At 42.9% G+C, this 23,281-nt stretch overlaps 2 protein-coding genes across 4 annotated transcripts in view; one reads left to right on the top strand and one right to left on the bottom strand.

The window, feature by feature from the left end:
• The window catches only part of LOC309480489 (uncharacterized protein), a 516,287-nt gene that overhangs the window by 435,212 nt on the left and 57,794 nt on the right, over positions 1-23,281 (top strand). The gene's annotated exons all lie outside the window — the stretch shown is intronic.
• On the bottom strand, positions 7,413-13,227 carry LOC309480759 (uncharacterized protein). 3 transcript variants are annotated; one of them, XM_082145354.1, is made up of 4 exons: positions 12,234-13,227; positions 11,828-11,945; positions 9,950-10,023; positions 7,413-8,041 (listed from the first exon to the last, which is right to left on the bottom strand). In XM_082145354.1, exons 1-3 carry the CDS (start codon positions 12,976-12,978, stop codon positions 9,957-9,959), a joined length of 930 nt encoding a protein of 309 aa, XP_082001480.1. In that variant the 5' UTR covers positions 12,979-13,227; the 3' UTR covers positions 7,413-8,041; positions 9,950-9,956. The 3 variants fall into 3 exon arrangements, with proteins under 3 accessions (XP_082001480.1, XP_082001481.1, XP_082001479.1); XM_082145355.1 differs by lacking the exon at positions 11,828-11,945; XM_082145353.1 differs by lacking the exon at positions 7,413-8,041 and having other exon boundaries at positions 9,786-10,023.

The raw sequence follows: 23,281 nt of genomic DNA, 5'->3' as shown, positions 1-23,281 counted from the left end.
GAGGGACTGCTGCATTATCTGTCTTACAGAAACTTGGATGTCTGCTGAGATTCCAGATTCGGCTGACAGAGCGGACAGAGCAAAAGACCTCTCAGGTAAAAGTAGAGGTGGTGGTGTATGTTTTATGATCAACAAATCTTGGTGTGATCAGAGGAACGTACATTCTATCAAGTCTTTCTGCTCTCCTGACCTAGAATTTCTCATGCTTCTGTGTCGACCATTCTGGCTACCGAGGGAATTCACAGCGGTCATTATCACAGCTGTGTACATTCCCCCACAAGCCGACACAGACCGGGCACTAAAGGAACTGTATGGGAGAATAAGTGAGCAGGAAATCTCGCACCCTGAGGCCGCGTTCATTGTGTCTGGGGACTTTAACAAAGTCAACTTAAAAAAAATAGCACCAAAATAGCACCAACACGTAAAATTCAACACACGAGGGGACCGGATTTTGGATCATTGCTACTCTCCTTTCCAGGATGGCTACAAATCCCTCCCCCGCCCACCACTTGGCAAATCAGACCATTCTTCCGTTCTCCTTCTGCCCGTTTACAGGCAGAAACTAAAACAGGAAACACCTACCCTCAGAACGATCCAGTGCTGGTCGGACCAATCAGACTCTATGCTACAGGATTGTTTTAATCACGCGGACTGGGAGATGTTCCGGTCGGCCTCTAATAACAACATCGAGGTCTACGCTGATAGCGTAACGTGTTTCATCAGGAAGTGCGTAGAGGACGTTGTTCCGACCAAAATAATATGTTGTCACGGGGTGAAGAATCACTCGACAAGGCAGGCTGCGTGAAAAGGCCCCGGAGGGTGGATTTATTTACAATAAAAAAAATAAGACTGGTGAAAGTAGGTAAGCCGGTGCGTGGTGGCTGGTGCTCTCAGTGCTCTGCAGTGCTCAGTCCAATCGAAAGTGGGTGTCCAAAACGTGCTCCAAAGTGGTGGGCTGTCGGTCACTCGCTGCTTTCTGGGGAGAACCGAGAGAAAGGTTAGACCAGCGTTTCATTCGGCTCGAGACAAGCGTCTGTCTGTTTGCTCAGCATGTGCTGCTTATGTGGCTGTGGGCTGATTGATAGCAGCTGTGACCGATCAGCCGGCAGTGAAGACGTGCAGGTGTTTTGTGTTGGTTGCCAGGGCGACACTGATTCCTCCGCGGACGCTAGTCACAACGTATTTACCCTAACCAGAAACCATGGATAAATAGTGAAGTTTGTGCGGCACTCAATGCGCGGACCTTCGCTTTTAATTCCGGGACTGTGGAGGAGCATAAACAAGCTAGTTATGCCATCAGAGTAGCAAAACGCCATTTCAGGGACAAGATTGAAAGACAGTTCAACACCACCGACTCTAGAAGCATGTGGCAGGGAATTAATATCATCACGGACTACAAAGGGAACACAAACTCCACAGTGAACACCGCTGCCTCTCTCCCGGATGAGCTAAACACTTTTTATGCTCGTTTCGAGGGAACTTACACCCTCCTCGCGGAGAGAGCTCTCGCGGCTGAAGCTACAGAGGTTAGTACACTCAAACAGACGCCAAGTGGTTAGAATGGGCAGTAACATCTCCTCATCACTGACCCTCAACACTGGAGCCCCTCAGGGCTGTGTTCTCAGCCCACTCTTGTACTCCTTGTACACACATGACTGTATGGCAACTCACAGCTCCAATACCATCATTAAGTTTGCTGATGATACGACGGTGGTAGGTTTGATCAACGACAACAACGAAACGGCCTACAGAGATGAGATGCACACTCTGTCACGCTGGTGTCAGGAGCATAACCTCTTCCTCAACGTCAGCAAGACCAAGGAGCTAGTGGTCGACTTCAGGAGGAGTAGCAGAGAACACAGCCCCATCACCATCAATGGAGCACCGGTGGAGAGAGTCAGCAGCTTCAAGTTCCTCGGTGTCCACATCACAGAGGAACTCACATGGTCCGTCCACACCAAGGCCGTTGTAAAGAAGGCTCATCAGCGCCTTATAATTTAGCTTCAATTATCACCCCGCAAGAACAATTACAGTGCTTTACAACTATAGAACAAAAAGAGTTAAATAAACTTATCACTTCATCTAAAACAACAACATGTTTATTAGATCCTATACCAACTAAACTACTGAAAGAAGTGTTACCTGTAGTGGAAGAGCCTCTCCTCAATAGTATTAACTCATCTTTATCTTTATCTTTAGAACATTTAAACTGGCAGTTATAAACCCTCTCATTAAGAAACCACAATTAGATCATAATAATCTAGCAAATTATAGACAATTTCAAATCTTCCATTTATGTCTAAAATATTAGAAAAAGTGATGTCCGCTCAACTGGGCTCTTTCTTGCAACAAAATGATATCTATGAAAAGTTTCAGTCTGGATTCAGACCGCATCATAGCACTGAAACTGCGCTCGTTAAAATCACAAATGATTTACTTTTAGCTTCTGACCAAGGCTGTATCTCAATACTAGTTTTACTTTATCTTAGTGCTGCGTTCGATACTATAGATCACACTTTACTCTTAGATCGACTACAAAATTATACTGGTGTTCAAGGACAAGCATTAAGCTGGTTCAAATCATACCTATCTGACCGCTACCATTTTGTCTATTTAAATGGAGAAAAATCGATCCTAACTCCAGTAAACTATGGAGTGCCGCAGGGATCTGTGTTAGGCCCTCTGTTATTCTCAATATATATGATGCCACTTGGAAATATTATAAGGAAACATGGAATTAGTTTCCATTGTTATGCTGATGACACTCAAATATATATTTCATCACGGCCGGATGAAAACGCTAAATTTTCCAAATTGACAGAGTGTGTTAAAGATATAAAATATTGGATGATCCGTAATTTTCTTTTATTAAATCCAGACAAGACAGAGGTAATACTTATCGGTTCAAAAAACCGCCCACAAAACCTCGCACAATACAACTTTAACATCATAGGATGTCCTGTTACTTTATCCTCTACAGTAAAAGACCTGGGTGTTATACTCGATTGCAACCTGTCTTTTGAAAATCATATTTCATATGTTACAAAAACAGCCTTTTTCCACCTTAGAAACATTGCTAAGCTAGGTAATATGCTATCAGTTTCTGATGCAGAAAAGTTAGTTCATGCATTCATGACCTCGAGACTGGATTACTGTAATGCTTTATTAGCTGGTTGTCCTGCATCCTCAATAAACAAGCTACAGTTAGTCCAAAATGCCGCCGCTAGAGTTCTTACGAGATCAAGAAAATATGATCATATAACACCAATTTTATCATCACTGCATTGGTTACCTATAAAGTTCCGTATTAATTACAAGGTATTGCTACTGACTTATAAAGCCCTAAACGGCTTAGCTCCAGTCTATTTAACGGATCTTCTATCGGCCTATAATCCATCGCGCTCTTTAAGATCACTAAATTCAAGGCTTTTGGTCATACCTAGGATATCCAGAACCACCAAAGGAGGGAGAGCATTTTCACATTTGGCTCCAAAAGTCTGGAATAGTCTTCCTGATACTGTTCGTTGCTCAGACTCGCTCTCCCAGTTTAAAACTAGATTAAAGTCGCATCTCTTCAGCCAGGCATTCATATAATCCTACAGTTCAAACTACAATCCGGCCTCTAGCTCATAAATGCCAGAGGAGAATTGGCCCCCGACTGAGCCTGGGTTCTCCCAAGTTTTTTTTTTTCTCCATTAGGTCACCTGATGGAGTTTTAGGACACCATTAGGTCACTTGATGGAGTTTTTCGGTTCCTTGCCACTGTTGCCTTTGGCTTGCTCAGTTGGGGATATTTTGGGGATATTTAATTTAATTTTATCAATCAATAAATTCCTCTTGAAACAAACTTTGTTGTATTATTTTAATTTAATACTGTGAAGCTGCTTTGATACAATCTGTATTGTGAAAAGCGCTATACAAATAAACTTGACTTGACTTAAACTTGACTTGACTCTTCTTCCTGAGACGGCTGAGGAAGTTTGGAATGAACCGCCATATCCTCACACGGTTCTACACCAGTACTGTAGAGAGCATCGTGACTGGCTGCATCACTGCCTGGTACGGCAATACCATCGCCCGCGACCGCAAAGCCCTGCAAAGGATGGTGCACACTGCCAGTCGTATCATCGGAGGTGAGCTTCCCTCCCACCAGGAAATATATGCCAGGCGGTGTGTGAAGAAAGCTCGGAGGATCATCAGAGACTCCAGCCACCCGAGCCATGGGCTGTTCTCACAGCTACCATCAGGCAGGCGGTACCGCAGCATCAGGACACGCACCAGCCGACTCCATGACAGCTTCTTCCCGCAAGCAATTCGATTTCTAAACTCTTGATCCCAAGTGATCAATAACCCATAAACATACTGCATCTCAAAACACCTCAACTTAACCTACTGTATATTACATTTATTTTATTTCGCATGTGTATTTATTGTATGTATAGATGTCTATATTGTGTATTGTACATTATTTATTGTATATTGTATAGTGTATATGGTGCTGTGAGTTATCGTGCGCACATTAGTTCAGTTTCAGTTTCAGTTTGTTTATTTATAAAGCACATTTACACACGGCCACTGGCCGACCAAAGTGCTGTACATATAGTAAATAGCATTAATAAAAATTGGTAACAAATAATACTACACAGTTTAGAATGGAGCAATCATTGTAAGCTAAAAGCAGCAGTAAATAAATACGTTTTGAGGCATGACTTGAACTCAGACAGAGAGGAAGTCGATCTAATATAGAGTGGGAGCTTGTTCCACATTGTGGGGCCAGCCACTTCGAAAGCTCGGTCTCCCCTTGATTTTAGCCGGGTTTTAGGTATCTGAAGAAGAAGTTTCGCTTCGGATCTAAGACTTCTAGTTGGAGAGTAAAAATGGAGTAGGTCAGATAGATAAGAAGGTGCTAAATCATTTAAAGATTTATACACCAGTATTAAATTTTTTTATTCAATTCTAAAACTCAGAAGGGGGGGTCGCATGGTCGAATTTCCTCTTTCCCTTCAGGAATCTCGCCGCAGCATTTTGAACAAACTGTAAACGGGCCGTTTGGGACTTTGATATACCAAAATAAAGCGGGTTGCAATAGTCCAGGCGCGAGGTAATAAGAGCATGGATCGAAGTCTCCAACGAGCGTTTCGGGAGATAGGATTTGATTTTCGCTATAGAGCGAAGATAGAAAAAGCTAGATCCGAAAACAGCACTAATTTGCCTATCAAATTTGAGGGAACTATCTAAAATCACACCTAAATTCCGTACCTGTGGAGCGAGAGATAGATCTAAAGATCCAAGGTCAAAATCATGTATTTGCCTGGATTCAGAGGGGTTAAAAATAATAACTTCTGTTTTGTCTGAGTTCAAGAATAGGAAATTGTTGGTAAGCCAAGCTTTAACCTCATCAAGACATGCTGTCAAACTGTCAAGAGCACTCTTATTTTTCTTAGACAGAGGCATATAAATCTGCATGTCATCAGCATAACAGTGAAATGAGACATTGTGTTTCCTAAAAATGAAACCCAGAGGAAGAAGATATAGAGAAAATAGAACAGGAGCTAAGACAGAACCCTGAGGCACACCGCAAGATAAATTTCGGAATGAAGAGGAGAAACATCCCATTTTTAAAGAAAACCGTCTATTAGTTAAAAAAGATTTGAACCAGCTTAAAACTTCGCCCCCTAGGCCAACGTAAGACTCCAGCCGAGAAATGAGAATCGTGTGATCTACAGTATCAAAAGCAGAAGACAAATCTAACATTACTAAAATGACGGAATCTCCCGAATCTGTACCCATATAAATATCATTAAGAACCTTTGTAAGGGCGGTTTCTGTGCTATGCAGAGTTTTAAACCCTGATTGAAACTTTTCAAAGATATGGTTGTCATTTAAGAAAGTCTGAAGCTGTAAGAATACAATTCGTTCTAAAACCTTGGAAATAAACGGCACAATGGATATAGGACGAAAATTTGATAACATGAAGGCATCGAGTGAGGGTTTCTTTAGTACAGGTGTAATTGAGGCAATTTTCAGACTTGAAGGTATAGCCCCTTCAAGCAAGGATTTATTAAATAACGACACCAACCCAGGGCCGACAGTATCAAATAATTGTCTCAGATATCGAGGAGGTAAGGTGTCATACGTACAGAAGGAAGGTTTAAGTTTAAACATTATTTCCTTTAAGGAATGTAGAGAGACAAGATTGAAAGAGGTCCAAATAGTAGGTGAACTCATCTCAGTCGGTATTTCCTGATCGGAGACTTGAAATTCGTCTCTCAGGTTAGAAACGTTATAGCCAAAGTAGCTAGCAAAATCCTCACATAGTGCCAAAGACGGGCAGCGAAGAGAGTTTATTGGGGGATTTAAAACAGAATTAATGACAGAGAAAAGTATTTTTGGAGTGCGGTGATGTTTCTCAATCAATTCAGTAAAATATGAAGCCTTAGCTTTCTTAACCGCATTCTGATACACCAATAGACAGTCTCTTAAGATCTCGTACAAGATCTGCAATTTGTCTTTTTTCCACTTCCTTTCTGCTTTCCTGCATGACTGTCTCAACGAGCGTATGCTATAATCGACCCATGGCTCAGAATTGGACTTAACTTTTGGCTTAAAAGACTTGAAGGGAGCAGTGAGACCTAAAGTATCTTCCCAGACCGTATTTAGGAGGGAAAAATGATTCTAAAAAGAGTAGCGGATTGACCTCATTATAAAATTTAATAAAGTCTACTTCAAAATTGGGTAAATATGCACGCGCTTGTGTGGTATTTGAGACAGGTGCAATAGAAAGCAGAGGAAGAGACATTTTAAATAGAATAGGAAAATGATCAGAGATAGCAGAATCAACAACTTCAACTTCAGTTACAGATAACCCATATGATAGAATTAGATCCAACATGTGTCCATGAATATGTGGGGGATAACTAACCCACTGCTGAAGGTTAAAAGAGTCTATGATATTTAAAAACTCAGGGGTTAATCGCTTAGAAGGGCAACATATATGCACATTTAGATCACCTAAGATAAGGATGCGATCATATTTAGTGACCAAGTCACCTACAAATTCTGAGAACTCCACCATGAAGTTACATTAGAGGTGTAATCTGTAAGTGTAAATTGTTTCATCCATTGTGTCATGACTGCTATGTTGCTTGGAACTGCACCTAAGAATTTCACCACTGTTGCACTTGTGTATATGATTGTGTGACAATAAAAGTGATTTGATTTGATTTTGATTTGATCAATATGCACTTTTTGTTTACATAAATATTAAAATAATAACATAAAAAATGATGGCCAGATTTTAGGAGTGTCTTGCAACATGTTATCTACTAACATGTACTGTACAAGTTCAAATAAAGTTTTGACAAAGTTTTTATAAAAAGATAAACCTCGCAGATTTCAGCCTTTCACGAGTTCACACTTACATATAATTTGAATGGGTAAGTTTAATGCGTATATGGCGTGCTGTCCGGAGGGAGGGCTCCGAGCTCGGAGTTCAGCCCGAACCCAGAGTACTCCCCCCGTATGTAAGTGTTTAGTACTAGAAGTGTGGAGAAGGGGTGGTGGAGGGATGCTGCAAAAACTGTCAATGGAATGAGGTGAGACTGCTGAGTATTTATACCTCTCACCATTGATTGCTGAGTGCTTTCCGCTTGTGTTAATTATCTGAACGTGCTCCTCCCGAACCTTGTTAATAAAACATCATTTCACGAGTTCACACTTACATATAATATGAATGGGTAAGTTTAATGCGTATATGGCGTGCTGTCCGGAGGGAGGGCTCCGAGCTCGGAGTTCAGCCCGAACCCAGAGTACTCCCCCCAAAGCTAAAGCAGAGGACAGCCGCCGGACTAAAGATCCCCCAAATGAGTGCCGAGTTGGCGGGCTGGTATCTCAAGAAGGCCTGGATGCTTGACCGGGAAGGCCCGTAATGGCGGCTCCCTGCCCGGCTGACGTCCCCTGTTGGTCTGTAAACGGGAGCGGTTGTAGTTTACAGAAACAGGAAGGTGGGTGCTTGCCTCTGACATTTCCTCGCACTGCGTTGCTGGAAGAAAAGAGAAAACATTAGTACTCTACTGGGGAAGTTCTCACTCCGTCCACTGTGAGACCAATGCTCGCTGGACGGAAAGGAAACAGGAAAGTGAGTGCTTGCCCGGGAGATTCTCACATTGCATCATTGGATGAAAAGAGAAAACGTAAGTGCTCCGCTGGGAAAGTTCTCACTCCGTCCACTGTGAGACCAATGCTCGCTGGACGGAAAGGAAACAGGAAAGTGAGTGCTTGCCCAGGAGATTTTCTCACACTGCATCATTGGATGAAAGAGAAAACGTAAGTGCTCCACTGGGAAAGTTCTCACTCCGTCCGCTGTGAGACCAGTGCTCGCTGGACGGAAAGGAAACAGGAAAATGAGTGCTTGCCCAGGAGATTTTCTCACACTGCATCATTGGATGAAAAGAGAAAACGTAAGTGCTCCACTGGGAAAGTTCTCACTCCGTCCGCTGTGAGACCAATGCTCGCTGGACGGAAAGGAAACAGGAAAATGAGTGCTTGCCCAGGAGATTCTCATACTGCATCATTGGATGAAAGAGAAAACGTAAGTGCTCCACTGGGAAAGTTCTCACTCCGTCCATTGTGAGACCAATGCTCGCTGGACGGAAAGGAAACAGGAAAGTGAGTGCTTGCCCAGGAGATTTTCTCACGCAGCATCATTGGATGAAAGAGAAAACGCAAGTGCTCCATTGGGAAAGTTCTTACTCCGTCCGCTGTGAGACCAATGCTCGCTGGACGGAAAGGAAACAGGAAGGTGAGTGCTTGCCCAGGAGTTTCTCATACTGCATCGCTGGATGAAAGAGAAAATGTAAGTGCTCCACTGGGAAGTTCTCACTCCGTCCGCTGTGAGACCAATGCTCGCTGGACAGAAAGAGGAGACAGTAAAGAAGAGACAGTAAAGAAGAGAAAGAGTTTTTTTTTTTTTTTTTTACTCGATGAGGGTTTGGTGAGCTTTTTTAATATGGAACCGGTTGGTCCTGATGTAGCTTTGGAAAGCATCGGAGGACCATTTCCCAAGGGGTTGAATCTGCTGTTGGGAGAGGCCTTTTTGGGCTGCTGAAGTTGCTGCCCCGATGCGGAATGAGTGACTCGAAAAATTCTTTGCTGGAACGCCTGACTGTTGGAGAACGGATTTGAGGTGTTTCTGGAACCAAAAACGTGTCACGGGTTTTTTGGATTCATCTAAGAACAGGGGTTCCAGAGGAGATTTAGCCTGAGAACTTCTCCATTGCAGATATGCCAGAATTGACTGGTATGGTTGGATTTGCGAAGCGAGGTTAAAAATGTAGATGAAGTGACCTTTTTTGGTTTGGTCAGTCTTACTTTGTTTGATCAAATATGAAATGGTTTCGCCATCTAGTACTGATAAGTCTGAGATGGTGGGATGGATTTTTGGGTCAAATTTGGAAGTGATGGCGAGTTCTGAGCATCTAGGAAAACCGAAAAAGGCTAAGATAAACATGGCGTCGAGTGTGCGAGCGATATCAAGAGTTTGGTAGCCTGTGCGAAGGGCGCGAATACAAATGGTGAGAATGTCTAGCGTTATAGGTTGCCTGGCGTCGGGACGGGTAGGCTGGGATCTTTGAATCCCTTTAATCAGGAGTGAGGTTTGTGAATTGTTTATCTCAGAGGAGGGAGCGCCGTACATCAATTTATGAAAAAACTGGATGCCGCTTAAATAACCTTTGATGGACCCAACTTGCAGGCCCTTAGAGCTATTAAGGTAGGAGATAAAAGAGGTGATTGAGAGAAGAGAAAAATCAGGGAAAGGCAAGTTATAAGAGACATGGAACGTTTTAAAACATCTCCAAGCAGTAACATAGGATTGAAGGGTCCTGGGAGATACTGCTTGGAGGATAGTGTCGAGTGATGCGTCAAGCAGAGGTTTTAACGGATGGGTTACGGGAATATTAGTTCTGAATAGCGAGGAACTGGAGTTGGGAATTGATCCGCCTCTGGAGCCAGCATCCTGAATTTCTGAAACAGAAAACGAGACAGAGAGTCAGCGATTTGGTTTTTTGACCCAGGGATGTGTTTAGCAATGATAATGAATTGGTCGCAAGCCGAAATCCAGATGAGACGTCTTAAGAGTGGCATCAGAGCGGGTGAATGGGAACGGCCTTTGTTAATGCAATGCACTGTTGCGTCGTTGTCGCAATGCACTAAAACGCTACTTGCGGCCCATTCTTTTCCCCACAGGAAAGCTGCTACCACGAGAGGGTAAAGCTCGAATAGAGCTGAGGATTGAGATATGTCCTGGAGCTGAGGTGGCCACGGAGCCGCGAACCAACGACCTTGATAAAAACCCCCGAACCCTATAGAGGGGGCAGCGTCTGTAAACAATTGGATGTCGGTGGGGGATGAAACAAGGTTGTTGTAGAAAAAAGAGAGGCCGTTCCACTGTTTAAGAAAAGTTATCCATAGCCCAAGTTCGTCGCGACATGCTTGGGTTATAGAAATGCGGTCTTCTAGTGAGTGGACGGAGGACGCGAGTGAGAGGAGATGCGCGATGAAGGGGCGGCCCTGCGGGATGATGCGCATTGCGAAGTTTAGATGTCCGAGCAGGGACAGGAGTTCGCGTTTTGAAAAATTAGATTCTTCGAGGAAAGTAGAAGAGACGAGGATTATTCGATCGATTTTTTCTTTGGGGAGGGATGCTTGGAGTTTGTCTGAATCCAAATGAATTCCTAGGAACTCGATAGATGTTGCAGGGCCCATGGTTTTTTCCTGTGCGATAGGAATTCCTAGCTCTGAGAAAACGTTTTGTACCGTGAGGAGGTGCGCAGCTGGGATAGCATCGGGAGGCGAGATTATTAGAAAATCATCTAACAGATGAATAAGGTAAGGAATTGCGTAGTTGTTCGACAAGATCCAGCAAACGGCTTCTGATAGCATATCAAATATTTTCGGGCTGCTTTTGCATCCGAATGTTAAACGTACTGCGAAATAATATTTCCCAAGCCAGCGCACTCCAAAAAGATGCCATGAACCTGGATGGATGGGCATTACTTTGAAAGCAGATGTGACGTCGAGTTTTGCGAGCCAAGCACCCTGACCTGCGATTTTGATCATATCGATAGCTTGATCTATGTCGTGGTATTTGAGCGAAAATTCGTCGAGAGGGATCAAGCTGTTTATGCTTGGGAACGGGGAATTATGCGGGGCTGATAAGTCGATTATAAGACGTTTTTTACCCGAGAATTTCCTTGTAGCCACTCCGATGGGGCTGATACGAAACAGATTAAATGGCGGTTTGTCGAATGGACCGATCATGAAGCCAGACTCAACTTCTTTTTTGATCAGTTTGTCTACGACTTCAGGTTCTATAAGGGCGGATTGGAGATTTTTACATATGATGTTTTGGGAAAGCGGACATTCTAAGCCGGGCTTAAAACCATTTTTCAAACCTGACAGCAGATAATCAGTAAATTCGGCATCCGGGTGATGAGCTAGTTCGAAGTGCATGCGCAAAATATTTACAGGAGTCTCCCAATAATTTTTTGATTTTTTATTCACAGACTTGAAAACTGGACATACAATGCGAGCATGAGCGCCGCCACAGAAGCTGCAGATGTGCATAAACCTGCAGCGCGATCTTTGGCATTTGCCTGCATTGAAAAAATTACAAGGCTGCCTGCTTTCGTCAAAAGCAGAGTCCTGCCTTGCGCTGGTGGTTGCAGCACGCGGCACATAGCTGGTGGATCTAGCGTTGCTTTTCTCTGGGTAGGGAAGAGAGGAAGAATTAACCTTCGGGCACGACGTGGTCGTGTGTGTTACTGACCTGCAGACTGCGCAAGTGATGTTTTTACAGCCCAGAAACACCCTGCTGTGAAGATCCTGGTCGAGTGCGCCCCAGTATGTGCACTGGTTCCACTGTGCGACTCGCACGGCACTTTTGGCTGAAAAAAGTCGGTGGTAAGTATAAAAATGCCCACCCCCATAGGACAGCGCGAGTTCGGCTATGATAGATTGGTAGTCATTCAGTTCGCGCCGCCTGTGGGGGAAAGCTGAACAGATTATTTCAATGTAGCGGGAAAAAGCAATTGAAAACTCGGAAAATGAAAGAATGCGAGATGAGTGAGTGTTTGTGTTTTTCAGGGTGACCGAGAAATCCCCACAATCTATTTGATGGTCAGGTTTGGCTGAGGGGAGTAGAGAGAGAAGAGAGGAAAGATCTACATCCGCACCTGAAAGGATCTGTGCACGAATGTTTTGGGATACTGGTGGTGGTTCCATGGCGACTGCGTTGGACGGCACGGGCATCGGTGTTGCTGTGAACAGAGAATAAGGTGATTTTTGTAACATAGAGCTGGGAAGGGCGTGAGCCGGGTCTGCGAATGTCGGCGGCGGCCTCACGCTTGGATGACCTGTTGTGGCTTGAAAAGGAAAGTTAGTTGCAGGATACGAAGGATTGTGTGAATGAGCTGCAAACGGAGGCGGGCCAGTGCTTGATTGAGCTGCTGGAGCTGCAGGCCACTGAAAGTGGGCGGGGATGTAACCTGTTGGATGAGACTGTTGAAATGGATGTGCCTGTGCTGCTATCGGTGATAGCCCCGTGCTAATGTCTGCGACGGGAGCTGGAGGCCACTGAAAAGGAAAAGGGTTAGAAACAGCTGGAGTAAAAGACTGAGTGGTTGTGGGGGGGCCGCTGGGCCCGGCTACTTGCTGCGCTGTGGTAGCAGGAGCCATGGTGGAGGGCTGGGCCTCATCGAGAGGTGGGAATGCCATAGCGGAATCTGGTGCGCGGCCCAGGCTCGCTGAAGGCCTGTTGCTGCGTCTTGGTGGACGAAGCGATCCGGATCCTGAGCGGGAAGACGATAGTGGTGACTGGGCAGGCGATTTTTGGGCCCTACGGGCTTTGCTCTGCCTGTGGGTCGTCTTGGGAGTTGACTGTAAGGAAACGAACAGATCATACAGCTCCGCCTTGTTCATTTTCCGCGAAGCTTGTATGTCTGAATTCCCCAGTGCTTGTCTTAATCCGGCTACGGTCCATTTCCCGATAGGTGGGATCGTCGGAACGGCCGAGCGGTAGGAGGAAGCTGGAGAAGTAGATGGAAGTCTTGCCGGGGGCGGTGAAGACTGGCCACGGCGCCTTGGTGAGCGCAGGGCTGTTCGGGCCGGTGTGCGGCCGCGAGAAGAAGCCTGGCGCTCAGGTGCAACATCCGGCGTAGGAGGTATGGTCGTGGGACCGGTGGAATGCACAGGTGCCTCCCTGGCAAAGTTTGCTTCTTCGTCAGAGGAAGAGCTTGGGCGTTGAGACATGGCTGCAGAGCTGAGAAGAAGCTACTAAAATGCTGCAAAAACTGTCAATGGAATGAGGTGAGACTGCTGAGTATTTATACCTCTCACTATTGATTGCTGAGTGCTTTCCGCTTGTGTTAATTATCTGAACGTGCTCCTCCCGAACCTTGTTAATAAAACATCATTTAAATCATTTTTATAAAAATAATGAGTCAAAAAAGATAAATTCCTGACATTTACAATGCACATTAGCCTATCTTTTATTATTGGCGAGCTACCTCCAATCAGGCTGCGAGCTACCAGTAGCGACGTGTTGGAGACCCCTGATCTAGACAAAGTCTAAATTCCACTACGATATCGCAATGGAAGTGAAGACTATGGTGATCAAATGAGCTCACTTAATATATGACTCTGAAAAGGAGCCGCTTGCACTTTTGACATGAGTTCATCATGTTATTTTATGTTCTTGTGTTTATCTAACAACTCCCTTCTCATCTTACAATAACACCAAATTCATCAGTGCACTTATTGCATCATCATTCAGAAGTTGCCCAGGTGTTTCGTACGCAATGGAGCGTCATCAGTGAAATGATTCCTTAACCTGTGGAGATCTGACCTGCCCGTCAAACCAAACCTTCTGCTTAGAGGTGACTGAGGACTTCTCAGAGGGTCAGTTAAGCCTACTGAGGAGGACACAGACCAACACAACAGACTTGGTGCAACAAGTCATTCACAGACTGAATGCCACCACAACCAAGTGCAGGTAGAAGCAAACCCGATCAACAGGATCGCAGACATCCTGTCCAGATGCTACCGCATCCACTCAGCGCAGTACACCACACCTAAAGGTGTCACAGAGGTGCATTTTGCAGTGCTTTCATCTTAAGGCTCAACCTGTCTAAATGCTGTTGTTTCAGGTGACTACTTGACTCCTGAAGTCATCGACTCATGAAATGTCAAAAATGAAATGTCCAAAACATGACATGTCCAAAACAAAACATGAAATGTCCAAAAGTGGCCAGTCAGAATTTGCCCCAAAGGGCCAGGGGAGACCTGTAAAACTTGGTTTTCCTGCTAAGGCAAAAGTTGAGATAAAAACTTATCTCCTTGCTTATCTATCCATCCCCTTCTCTACCAACTCTCTCTCCTTTCCCCTTATTCAAGTCACTGAAAGTTCACTAAAAATGCCTATATACCACACAGAGCCGATCCTGACCTCCCTGGGGCCCTAAGCAAAATTCTGTTTAGGGGCCCTCATACCTGACCCGTGAGCCATGAACTATTTGCCATTGCCACACAGTCACACCTGACACCCCAGTGTTCCCACTACAATCCCTCCTTTAACTAGTTCTAGTGAAAATGTAATTCCTGATATCAGAAGACATTGTTACTAGTAAAAAGTTAATTCTTAATATCAAGAATTCACATTTTAAATAGTACAAATTGAATTATTGATATCAAAAATGCATATCCTGTGAATGAATAAAAGCTAAAATGGCGCCATAGCATGTCACTGTGTTTTTAAATGATAAAAGTAATTCTTGATACTCTTGATTCTTGATGGTTATTATTTACTGAGGGATGTGCATCCATATTGACCAGAATCTCCAGCCAATCAACATTTTAAATTCAATGGAGCCTATCAATAGTCAATGTCAATACATTGCTTTCCATATTGCATTAGTGCAGAGTTGTAACTAAACCTTGACTTAGCGACTAGATAATCATCGTCTTGTTTTAAAACTATAATGAGGAGTGCCATCACGCCCATATTGTACTGGTCCCAACTCACAACAGATGTTTCTGCTGGAAAGTGCGCGTTTCATTTCATGCACGCGCATATGAATGCGTGACGCGGTTATCTTTTCCGAGCTGCAGTTTATAAACAAACACCGTTGTCCTTTGTCGTTTATTAAACATAATTAATCAACGCACATCAACTTAACTTTAGCCTACTGTTCTTTGCTGACATCAAACTTTGAGAGGAGAGCACACAAGTCTACCTGATAACTGTTGCCGCAATTAACTCTCATGGTGTTTTTTTCTCTCTCTTTTCGTGACCAGAAAGATAGTTCCGCTTCATTTTCTCATCGATATTGTAAACATTGATTGACGCGCTTTGACACGAGGGGAGGCGGGGCCTTGAGTAATTTGCGGGGCCCTACGCACCTTGCGTAGTGTGCGTATAGGGCTGATCGGCTCTGATACCACATATGATGTATCTTGTGAATCTATTGTTTTTTCCCTTTCATGTTTGGTATCATTTTACATAGGAGTGTGCCTGTGCCACTGAGCTTCAAAAAATATGTAAAATCACCAAGCAAAAATAAAACTAGCCCAGTGATGTATATTCAGGCTTTCCGAAGCCTTGGTACAACTTTCTGTGAGGAATCGATAAAAATGTACGATGTACTACTAGTCATATACATCTGGTTTAATTGTCCCGGTAGAGTTTATGAAATAAGTTGTAATGATGTCCAGTTCGTGAATGAATCATTTGAGTCGGTCCATTTAAATGATTAGGAGAAATCCGTTGATAAAACCAGTCTGAATGATTCATTCATGAATAGAACTTATTTGGTTCTCGAGTTCAAATTACCGATTCAATGATCCTGCCGCTGTTTTAGATCATTTCCAAATTTCTTTCTGGAGCTGCTGGTGTGTTAAACTTATTATTCACTAAGTGTATAATTAATAATAATAATAATAATTTTGAGCTTTTGAATGAAATCTACAAGATGCAGCTCTAGATTTTCAGTGGAGTGTGCATTGCCTTGCGCATATTTTGCACTTGCTTGTGAGCGTTGCAAGTGGAGAGAGAGCCTTCAGTAAGCTTAACCAAGTAAAGAACTATACCTCAGATCAACACGAGACGGCTTGATTTCAAAGATCTGATCTAAGATTTTGCTGTGAGAAAAACATGACACTTGTTTTTCCTGGTGGAATAAAAAATTGCAAGTTGACAGCGTATGTCACAGTCACCAGCTGGTGTGCCCAGGTTGACCTCTAGAGGGCACTCCTCTGACCTTTACCACTCAGCCATGAACTATTAGTTGGACCCCATAATCCTTTGCCTGGACTCATCATGACTTATTGCATTCACCTGTTTGGTGTTTGTCTCACCCTACTTATACCATGTTCTCTCTATCATTTCTCATTGAGGTTTTGTAATTGTCACACTGCATTTTTGAACATTCTCCCTTGTCTTTTGTATTTTTTGTGAATTGTTTGCAAGTGTTTTGACCCATTTGCCTGGCATGACTACGATTCTGGATTTTCCAATAAAGCTGCGCTTGGATCTTACTTAAGTCTCAGAGCAATCCGTGACAGCGTATTTTATAAGACAGCTTATAAGACATCCAGACAGAGTTTAAAGGGCACCTATATTATGACTCTTTTCACAAGATGTTAAATAAGTCTCTGATGTCCCCAGAGTGTGTATGTGAAGTTTTAGCTCAAAATACCCATCAGATAATTTGTTACAGCATGTTTAAATTGTCATTTTTGGGGGCTCAGAAAAATGCGCTGTTTTAGTGTGTATCCCTTTAAATGCAAATTAACTGCTGCTGCCGGCCCAGGGGGCGGAGCCTCACTAGCTGGCGCTACGAGCCAGGACAATCTCATCTGATGATATCAGAACAGAAACTCTCAGTTGCGGTGTTCATTTCGACTCGGAGTCTGACAATAATGCCCACAGAGCCAGAGAATATATGCTGTATGGAGATAGAACAGGTATAGTTTAGTTTAATTATGGTTATAATTTACTTGTCATCTGCTTTTATCCACTATTAATACATTTACATTTAGTCATTTAGCAGACGCCCTTATCCAAAGCGACTTACAAATTAGGACTAAGTTCAGCGAGTCATCATAAAGAGGCAAAAGCAACAACAACGCAGGAAGTGCTCAAAATACGAAGTTCTGGTATTATTCAGAGTAGCATAAGCCTGATAAGTGATGTTTCAAAGGGAAAGGATTTTTTTTTTTTTTTTTTTTTTTTTTTAATTTTTTTTTTTTATAAGGTTAAGTGCTCACGGAAGAGATTGGTTTTCAGCTGTTTTTTGAATGTTGTCAGGGATTCTGCATTCCGGATGAGGGTGGGGAGAGCGTTCCACCAGCATGGAACTGTAAATGAGAATGTTCTGGAAAGTGATTTTGTGGCTTTCTGTGATGGAACCACGAGACGTCGCTCGTTGACCGATCGTAGGTGTCTGGTAGGGATGTAGACTCGTAGGAGTGAGTGAAAGTAGGAGGGAGCTGAGCCTGTGATAGTTCTGTAAGCAAGCGTCAGTGCCTTGAACTTGATGCGAGCAGCTAGAGGTAGCCAGTGCAGAGAGATGAACAGAGGAGTGACGTGGGCCCTCTTGGGCTCGTTGAAGACAAGACGAGCTGCAGCATTCTGGATCATCTGTAGGGGTTTGGTCGCACATGCTGGGAGTCCAGCCAGAAGGGCATTGCAGTAGTCAAGCCTAGAGATGACCAGGGCCTGGACGATAAGTTGTGTTGCATGCTCAGTTAGGAAAGGCCTGATCTTCCTGATGTTGTGCAGTGCAAACCTGCATGATCGAGCTGTCTTTGAAATGTGATCTGTGAAGGTCAGCTGGTCATCAAACGTTACTCCAAGATTTCTGACCGATCTTGATGGGGTGATTAATGATGACTCTAGCTGGATGGTGAAGTCGTGGTGTAGAGACGGATTGGCAGGGAGGACGAGAAGCTCAGTCTTTGCCAGGTTGAGCTGCAGGTGGTGTTCCTTCATCCATGTGGAGATGTCCGCCAGACAGCTTGAGACCCGTGCAGCTACTGTGGGATCATCTGGTTGAAAGGAGAGGAAGAGCTGTGTGTCATCAGCATAGCAGTGGTAGGAAAAACCGTGTGCCTGTATGATGTGTCCCAGTGATGTGGTGTAGATGGAGAAGAGGAGGGGACCAAGAACTGAACCCTGGGGAACCCCTGTGGTCAGCTGATGTGCTCTGGATACCTCGCCTCTCCATGCGACCTTGAAGGACCTACCTGTGAGATAGGACTCAAACCAGTGGAGTGAAGTTCCTGTGATGCCCAGTGATGAGAGGGTGGACAGAAGGATCTGATGATTCACCGTGTCGAAGGCAGCAGACAGATCCAGGAGAATGAGGACTGAAGATTTGGAAGCAGCTTTTGCGATCCGTAGGGCTTCTGTGACTGACAGTAATGCAGTCTCAGTTGAATGTCCTTTCTTGAAGCCAGATTGGTTGACATCCAGCTGGTTGTTTAGAGACAAGAAGGATGTTAGTTGGTTGAAGACAGCTCTTTCAAGTGTCTTCGCAATGAATGGTAGGAGAGAGATAGGTCTGTAATTCTCTACCAATGATGTGTTTAGCGTTGGTTTTTTGAGCAGTGGAGTAACCCGAGCCTGCTTGAATGCTGTAGGGAAGGTGCCAGTGTGGAGGGATGAGTTGATGATGTGTGTGAGTGATGGTAGAAGTGTGGGAGAGATGGCTTGTAGAAGGTGTGAGGGGATGGGGTCAAGCGTGCAGGTGGTAGGGTGACTGGAGAGGAGAAGTGTAGATACTTCTTCCTCGGTTAGCGAAGAAAAGGAGGACAGAGGGGTATTGGCTGTGGAAGGGGTCGGTCTGGGTTCCTGTGTGTGTGGAGCTGAGAACTGACTGCTGATAGCTGTTGTTTTGTTGGTGAAGAAGGTCGCAAAATCGTCAGCAGTTAAGGAGGAGGCGGGAGGTGGTGGAGGTGGACAGAGGAGAGAGTTGAATGTCTTGAAGAGTAATCGTGTGTTGGAGGAGCTGTTGATCTTGTTGTGGAAGTATGAAGATTTTGCAGCATGAACATCAACAGAAAAGGAGGAGAGGAGAGATTGATACATACTCAGGTCAGATGCGTCTTTTGATTTGTGCCATTTCCTCTCCGCTGCCCTAATACAAGCCTGCTGTAGCAGACCCTGTCCGAATGATGACCAAAATATACTGATGAGTTCAGTGAAGTTTATTGTACATCACACAAAAGATGAAGCGTTAGTTTTACTCCAGAGAATCACAGTAAGAGCTGAATAAACAGTATAAGAAGTGAGCATTAAAGTCTTATCCATAAACTCTCTCTCTCTCCCTTTCATTATCAACAACACAGCGAAGTACACAAAACACTAGTTACAACTAACAGTAAACAAATATAAACACACCTTTCCAGTGGGTGCTAAATAAACTGGTAAACCTTATATCCGTAAAATGAATCGATGAGCTGTCATAAAGAGCGCGCTCTCACTTTCATTTCTGCCATGGTCAGTAACGTTAGGACTGTCGCTCTGAAGACCGTAAGCTGGATCACAAACCGTACAGATCCATCCTCGAGTCACAATGAGAGTAAATGAAGACTGCTATGTTCATTCTTACATCCAAAAACAACACACCTCAATCGCTTAGGAGACATTCTTGTCTACAGCTGCTCAAGCGCATAGACTGTAAAAAAAATAGCTCAAGCGTCGAGACAATGGCGGACTCTGTGTCCAGCTCACTCAGGGCGGGTCTATGCTCAAACTGCAGTGTCAATCAACAGTCGTGGGAGGGGTCTGTGCAATTCTACGTCACATTGCATAGAATCTTAGAACAGCTCATTCTGAGACAGTGCTTATGATTTATTGAGATTGTAAAAAAAACACTGGGTGGATTTTTATCATTCTAGGGTGGTTTTGCTCATACACTGCCAACACACATTTATGTTCAAACACCATGTAAAAGTGAATTTTGCATAATAGGTGCCCTTTAAATAGTGTCTGTGTATGAGATGGTACAATGGTGTTGTATTGTATGCAGTACCAATAATCGGTATCGGATGATTAAATCTATTATTTTGCTATCGGCCAACAGCCGATTGTTTAAAAACAGCCGATGATCAGTGCTGATTATATCCTGTCAATCAAAAGGGTGCGGAAAAACGTGTCAGACTGCAACTCATATTGTGTGTGAAGAAAATCTGTCTTGTGTTGAATTAAACTAGGGATTTTAAATCTCTGTTTCTGTAAATCTCATTCTCTAATTGACCTGATTGAAACTTTAGGTTTGCATTAATGATTTGCAATTAAAACAGCTAATAGACAATTTTATAATTGTAATTATGAAATTGTGTATTTCTATATTTAATTATGTTTTATATTTGAATTATGCATACCGCTGGTAAATATACTAGTTATTGAAAATGTTATTGTTGTTTTGCTACCTTTCCTTTAATTCATCCAGACAAAGTCTAAATTCCACTACCATATAACAGTGGGAGTGAAGACTATGGTGATCAAATGAGCTTACTAAATATATGACTCAGAAAAGGAGACCTTATTTACCGCTCGCACTTTTGACATGAGTTCACCATGTATTATTTTATGTTCTTGTGTTTATCTAACAACTCCCTTCTCATCTTACAATAACACCAAATTCATCAGTGCACTTATTGCATCATCATTCAGATGTTGCCCAGGTGTTTCGTACACAATGGAGCGTCATCAGTGAAATGATTCCTTAACCTGAGGAGATCTGACCTGCCTGGCAAACCAAACCTTCTGCTTAGAGGTGACCGAGGACTTCTCAGAGGGTCAGTTAAGCCTACTGAGGAAGACACAAACCAACACAACAGACTTGGTGCAACAAGTCATTCTACAGACTGAATGCCATCACAACCAAGTGCAGGTAGAAGCAAACCCGATCAACAGGATCACAGACATCCTGTCCAGATGCTACCGCATCCACTCAGCGCAGTACACCACACCTAAAGGTGTCACAGAGGTGCATTTTGCAGTGCTTTCATCTTAAGACTCAACCTGTCTAAATGCTGTTGTTTCAGGTGACTACTTGACTCCTGGTCAAACATTGACTCTTGAAATGTCAAAAATGTCCAAAACAAAACATGAAATGTCCATAAATGGCCCGTCAGAATTTGCCCCAAAGGGCCAGGGGAGGCCTGTAAAACTTGGTTTTCCTGCTAAGGCAAAAGTTGAGATCAAACCCCCTGCAACAAAACAATAAAACTTACTATGTGATCTGGAGAGAAGATTTGACAGAAAGAGCATAGGACACACCGCCTTGCCTAAACTTCTCTCCTTGCTTATCTATGCATCCCCTTCTCTAACGACTCTCTCTCCTTTCCCCCTTATTCGAGTCACTGAAAGTTCACTAAGAATGCCTATATACCACCTATGATGTATCTTGTGAATCTATTGTTTTTTCCCTTTCATGTTTGGTATCATTTTACATAGGGGTGTGCACGTGCCACAGAGCTTCAAAAAAGTCTGAAAATCACCAAGCAACAATAAAACTAGCCCAGTGATGTATATTCAACAATAGACAGCTTGATTTCAAAGATCTGATCAAAGATTTTGCTGTAAGAAAAACACGACACTTAGCACTTGTGGAATATGAAATTGCAAGTTGACAGCGTATTTTATAAGACAGCATATAAGACACCCAGACAGAGTTTAAATAGTGTCTGTGTATGAGATCAAAGAGTATAGAAGCCCAAGAGGCGAAACTCTGTTGTGTTATGGGTAACAGTCTGTAGATGGCGCTGCGGAGGCGCGTCCGCCATTATGGACTGAAAGCTGCTGAAATTCATGTGTACACTTGCTAGATTGCACATCTTTTTTGTACCTTTCCGCCTGTAATAGGACATTCACAGATTGTTTTTGTTCTTGCCATTGAAACGTCCACTGTGTGCACTTTCACTGAAGATGTTGAAAAAACAAGTTGTTAATATTTTTGTGATATTCTATGTAAAAGATTAACTGTCTTTAGAAATGTTCATTTATCTTTTTTTTTCTTTTTTTTTTTTAAATCATATATATGGTGATGTTCACTCATTTCAAAATCAACATTTGAATAAATATCTTATTACTGTGTGTCTGCCTATATATTATTTCATGAATTACTGTTATTCATATAACTAGGAAAATGCATAATAGAACATACATATTGATAGATTAAAGGTTTGCAGTAATTTTATAATTGTATCTTTGCAAACCGTAGGCTAAGTGGTAGGCTAATGAAGCCGATTCGGTGGGGGACATACCCTTACGAAAAAGTACTATAGGAATCTTATAGTATTTTGGGACAAAATATGATAGTAATCTTATAGGAATACTATAGTAATTTGGGACATACTATAGAAGTACAATAAGATACTATAGAAATACTATAGCAGCTTTAAAATATTATAGAGGTATTACAGAACATCACAGAAGTATGTTATGTTCTGTAATACCTCTATAATATCCTAGAGCCGCTATAGTATTTCTATAGTAGTCTTATAGTACTTTTATAGTAATATTTTGTCCCAAAATACTATTTTTCTAAGGGTAATTAGGCCATGCATAACCAACACATAGACGTAACATTTTCTGTCATTTAACATCGGTCATCCTCATTAATGTATTTTAAATTGTTTTCATATTTAGATATGACGGCCAGAAAAAATTAAGTTATGTTAAGTTTTTGTTATGTTAAGTTGGTTCAGTGCCATTGACTCCCATTATTGTTCGGCGTTTTCCTTCAGTTTTCAGTCCATAATGGCGGCCGGCGCCGTCACGTCATGGGGGACAACTGTTGCTATGGAGCGTTCTATTGAGTTTCGCCTCTTGGTACATGTTGTACTGTATTCAGTACTAATAATCGGATTTGTGTTAATTTCATTCCTGTGTGTTTCTTTCTTCTCTTTTTTTAATAATTTTTTTTAATGGTGATCGGCATCCAACTTTCCTGTGTGTTTGTTTCATATGCTTCAGTTTAGTCTTAATTACCTCCTAGTTAATCTCTTCTTCTTCTTCTTCTTCAGGGCCCGTATTCATAAAGAATCTTAATGCAAAGAGTAGCTCCTAGTGACAAAATTCTAAGAAAATTCTTAGAAATGTGGGCGTTTACTCTTAAAATTAAAGAAAAAATCCTAGTATAGAAAAAAGTAATTCAGAAAGCATCTTAACCCTTAAAAGAGGTCTTAAGGTCAAAATTGTTAGGAGCACGGACGA

The sequence above is a fragment of the Leuciscus leuciscus genome (assembly GCF_965113295.1).
Source record: "Leuciscus leuciscus genome assembly, chromosome: 18".
Taxonomy (NCBI): domain Eukaryota; kingdom Metazoa; phylum Chordata; class Actinopteri; order Cypriniformes; family Leuciscidae; genus Leuciscus; species Leuciscus leuciscus.
Note: the sequence above shows the minus strand (reverse complement) of the source record. Positions and strands in the feature narration are given on the sequence as shown.

Bases quoted from the DNA above. Each gene is read 5' to 3' on its own strand.
- LOC309480759 (XM_082145354.1), bottom strand. From the start codon at position 12,978: ATGAACAAGGCGGAGCTGTATGATCTGTTCGTTTCCTTACAGTCAACT. The intron at 11,946-12,233 runs GTGCGGATGTAG...GACTTTTTTCAG, and splicing joins TCGTGCACAGATCCTTTCAG to CCAAAAGTGCCGTGCGAGTC. The intron at 10,024-11,827 runs GTCAGTAACACA...TTTCTGTTTCAG, and splicing joins ATCACTTGCGCAGTCTGCAG to AAATTCAGGATGCTGGCTCC.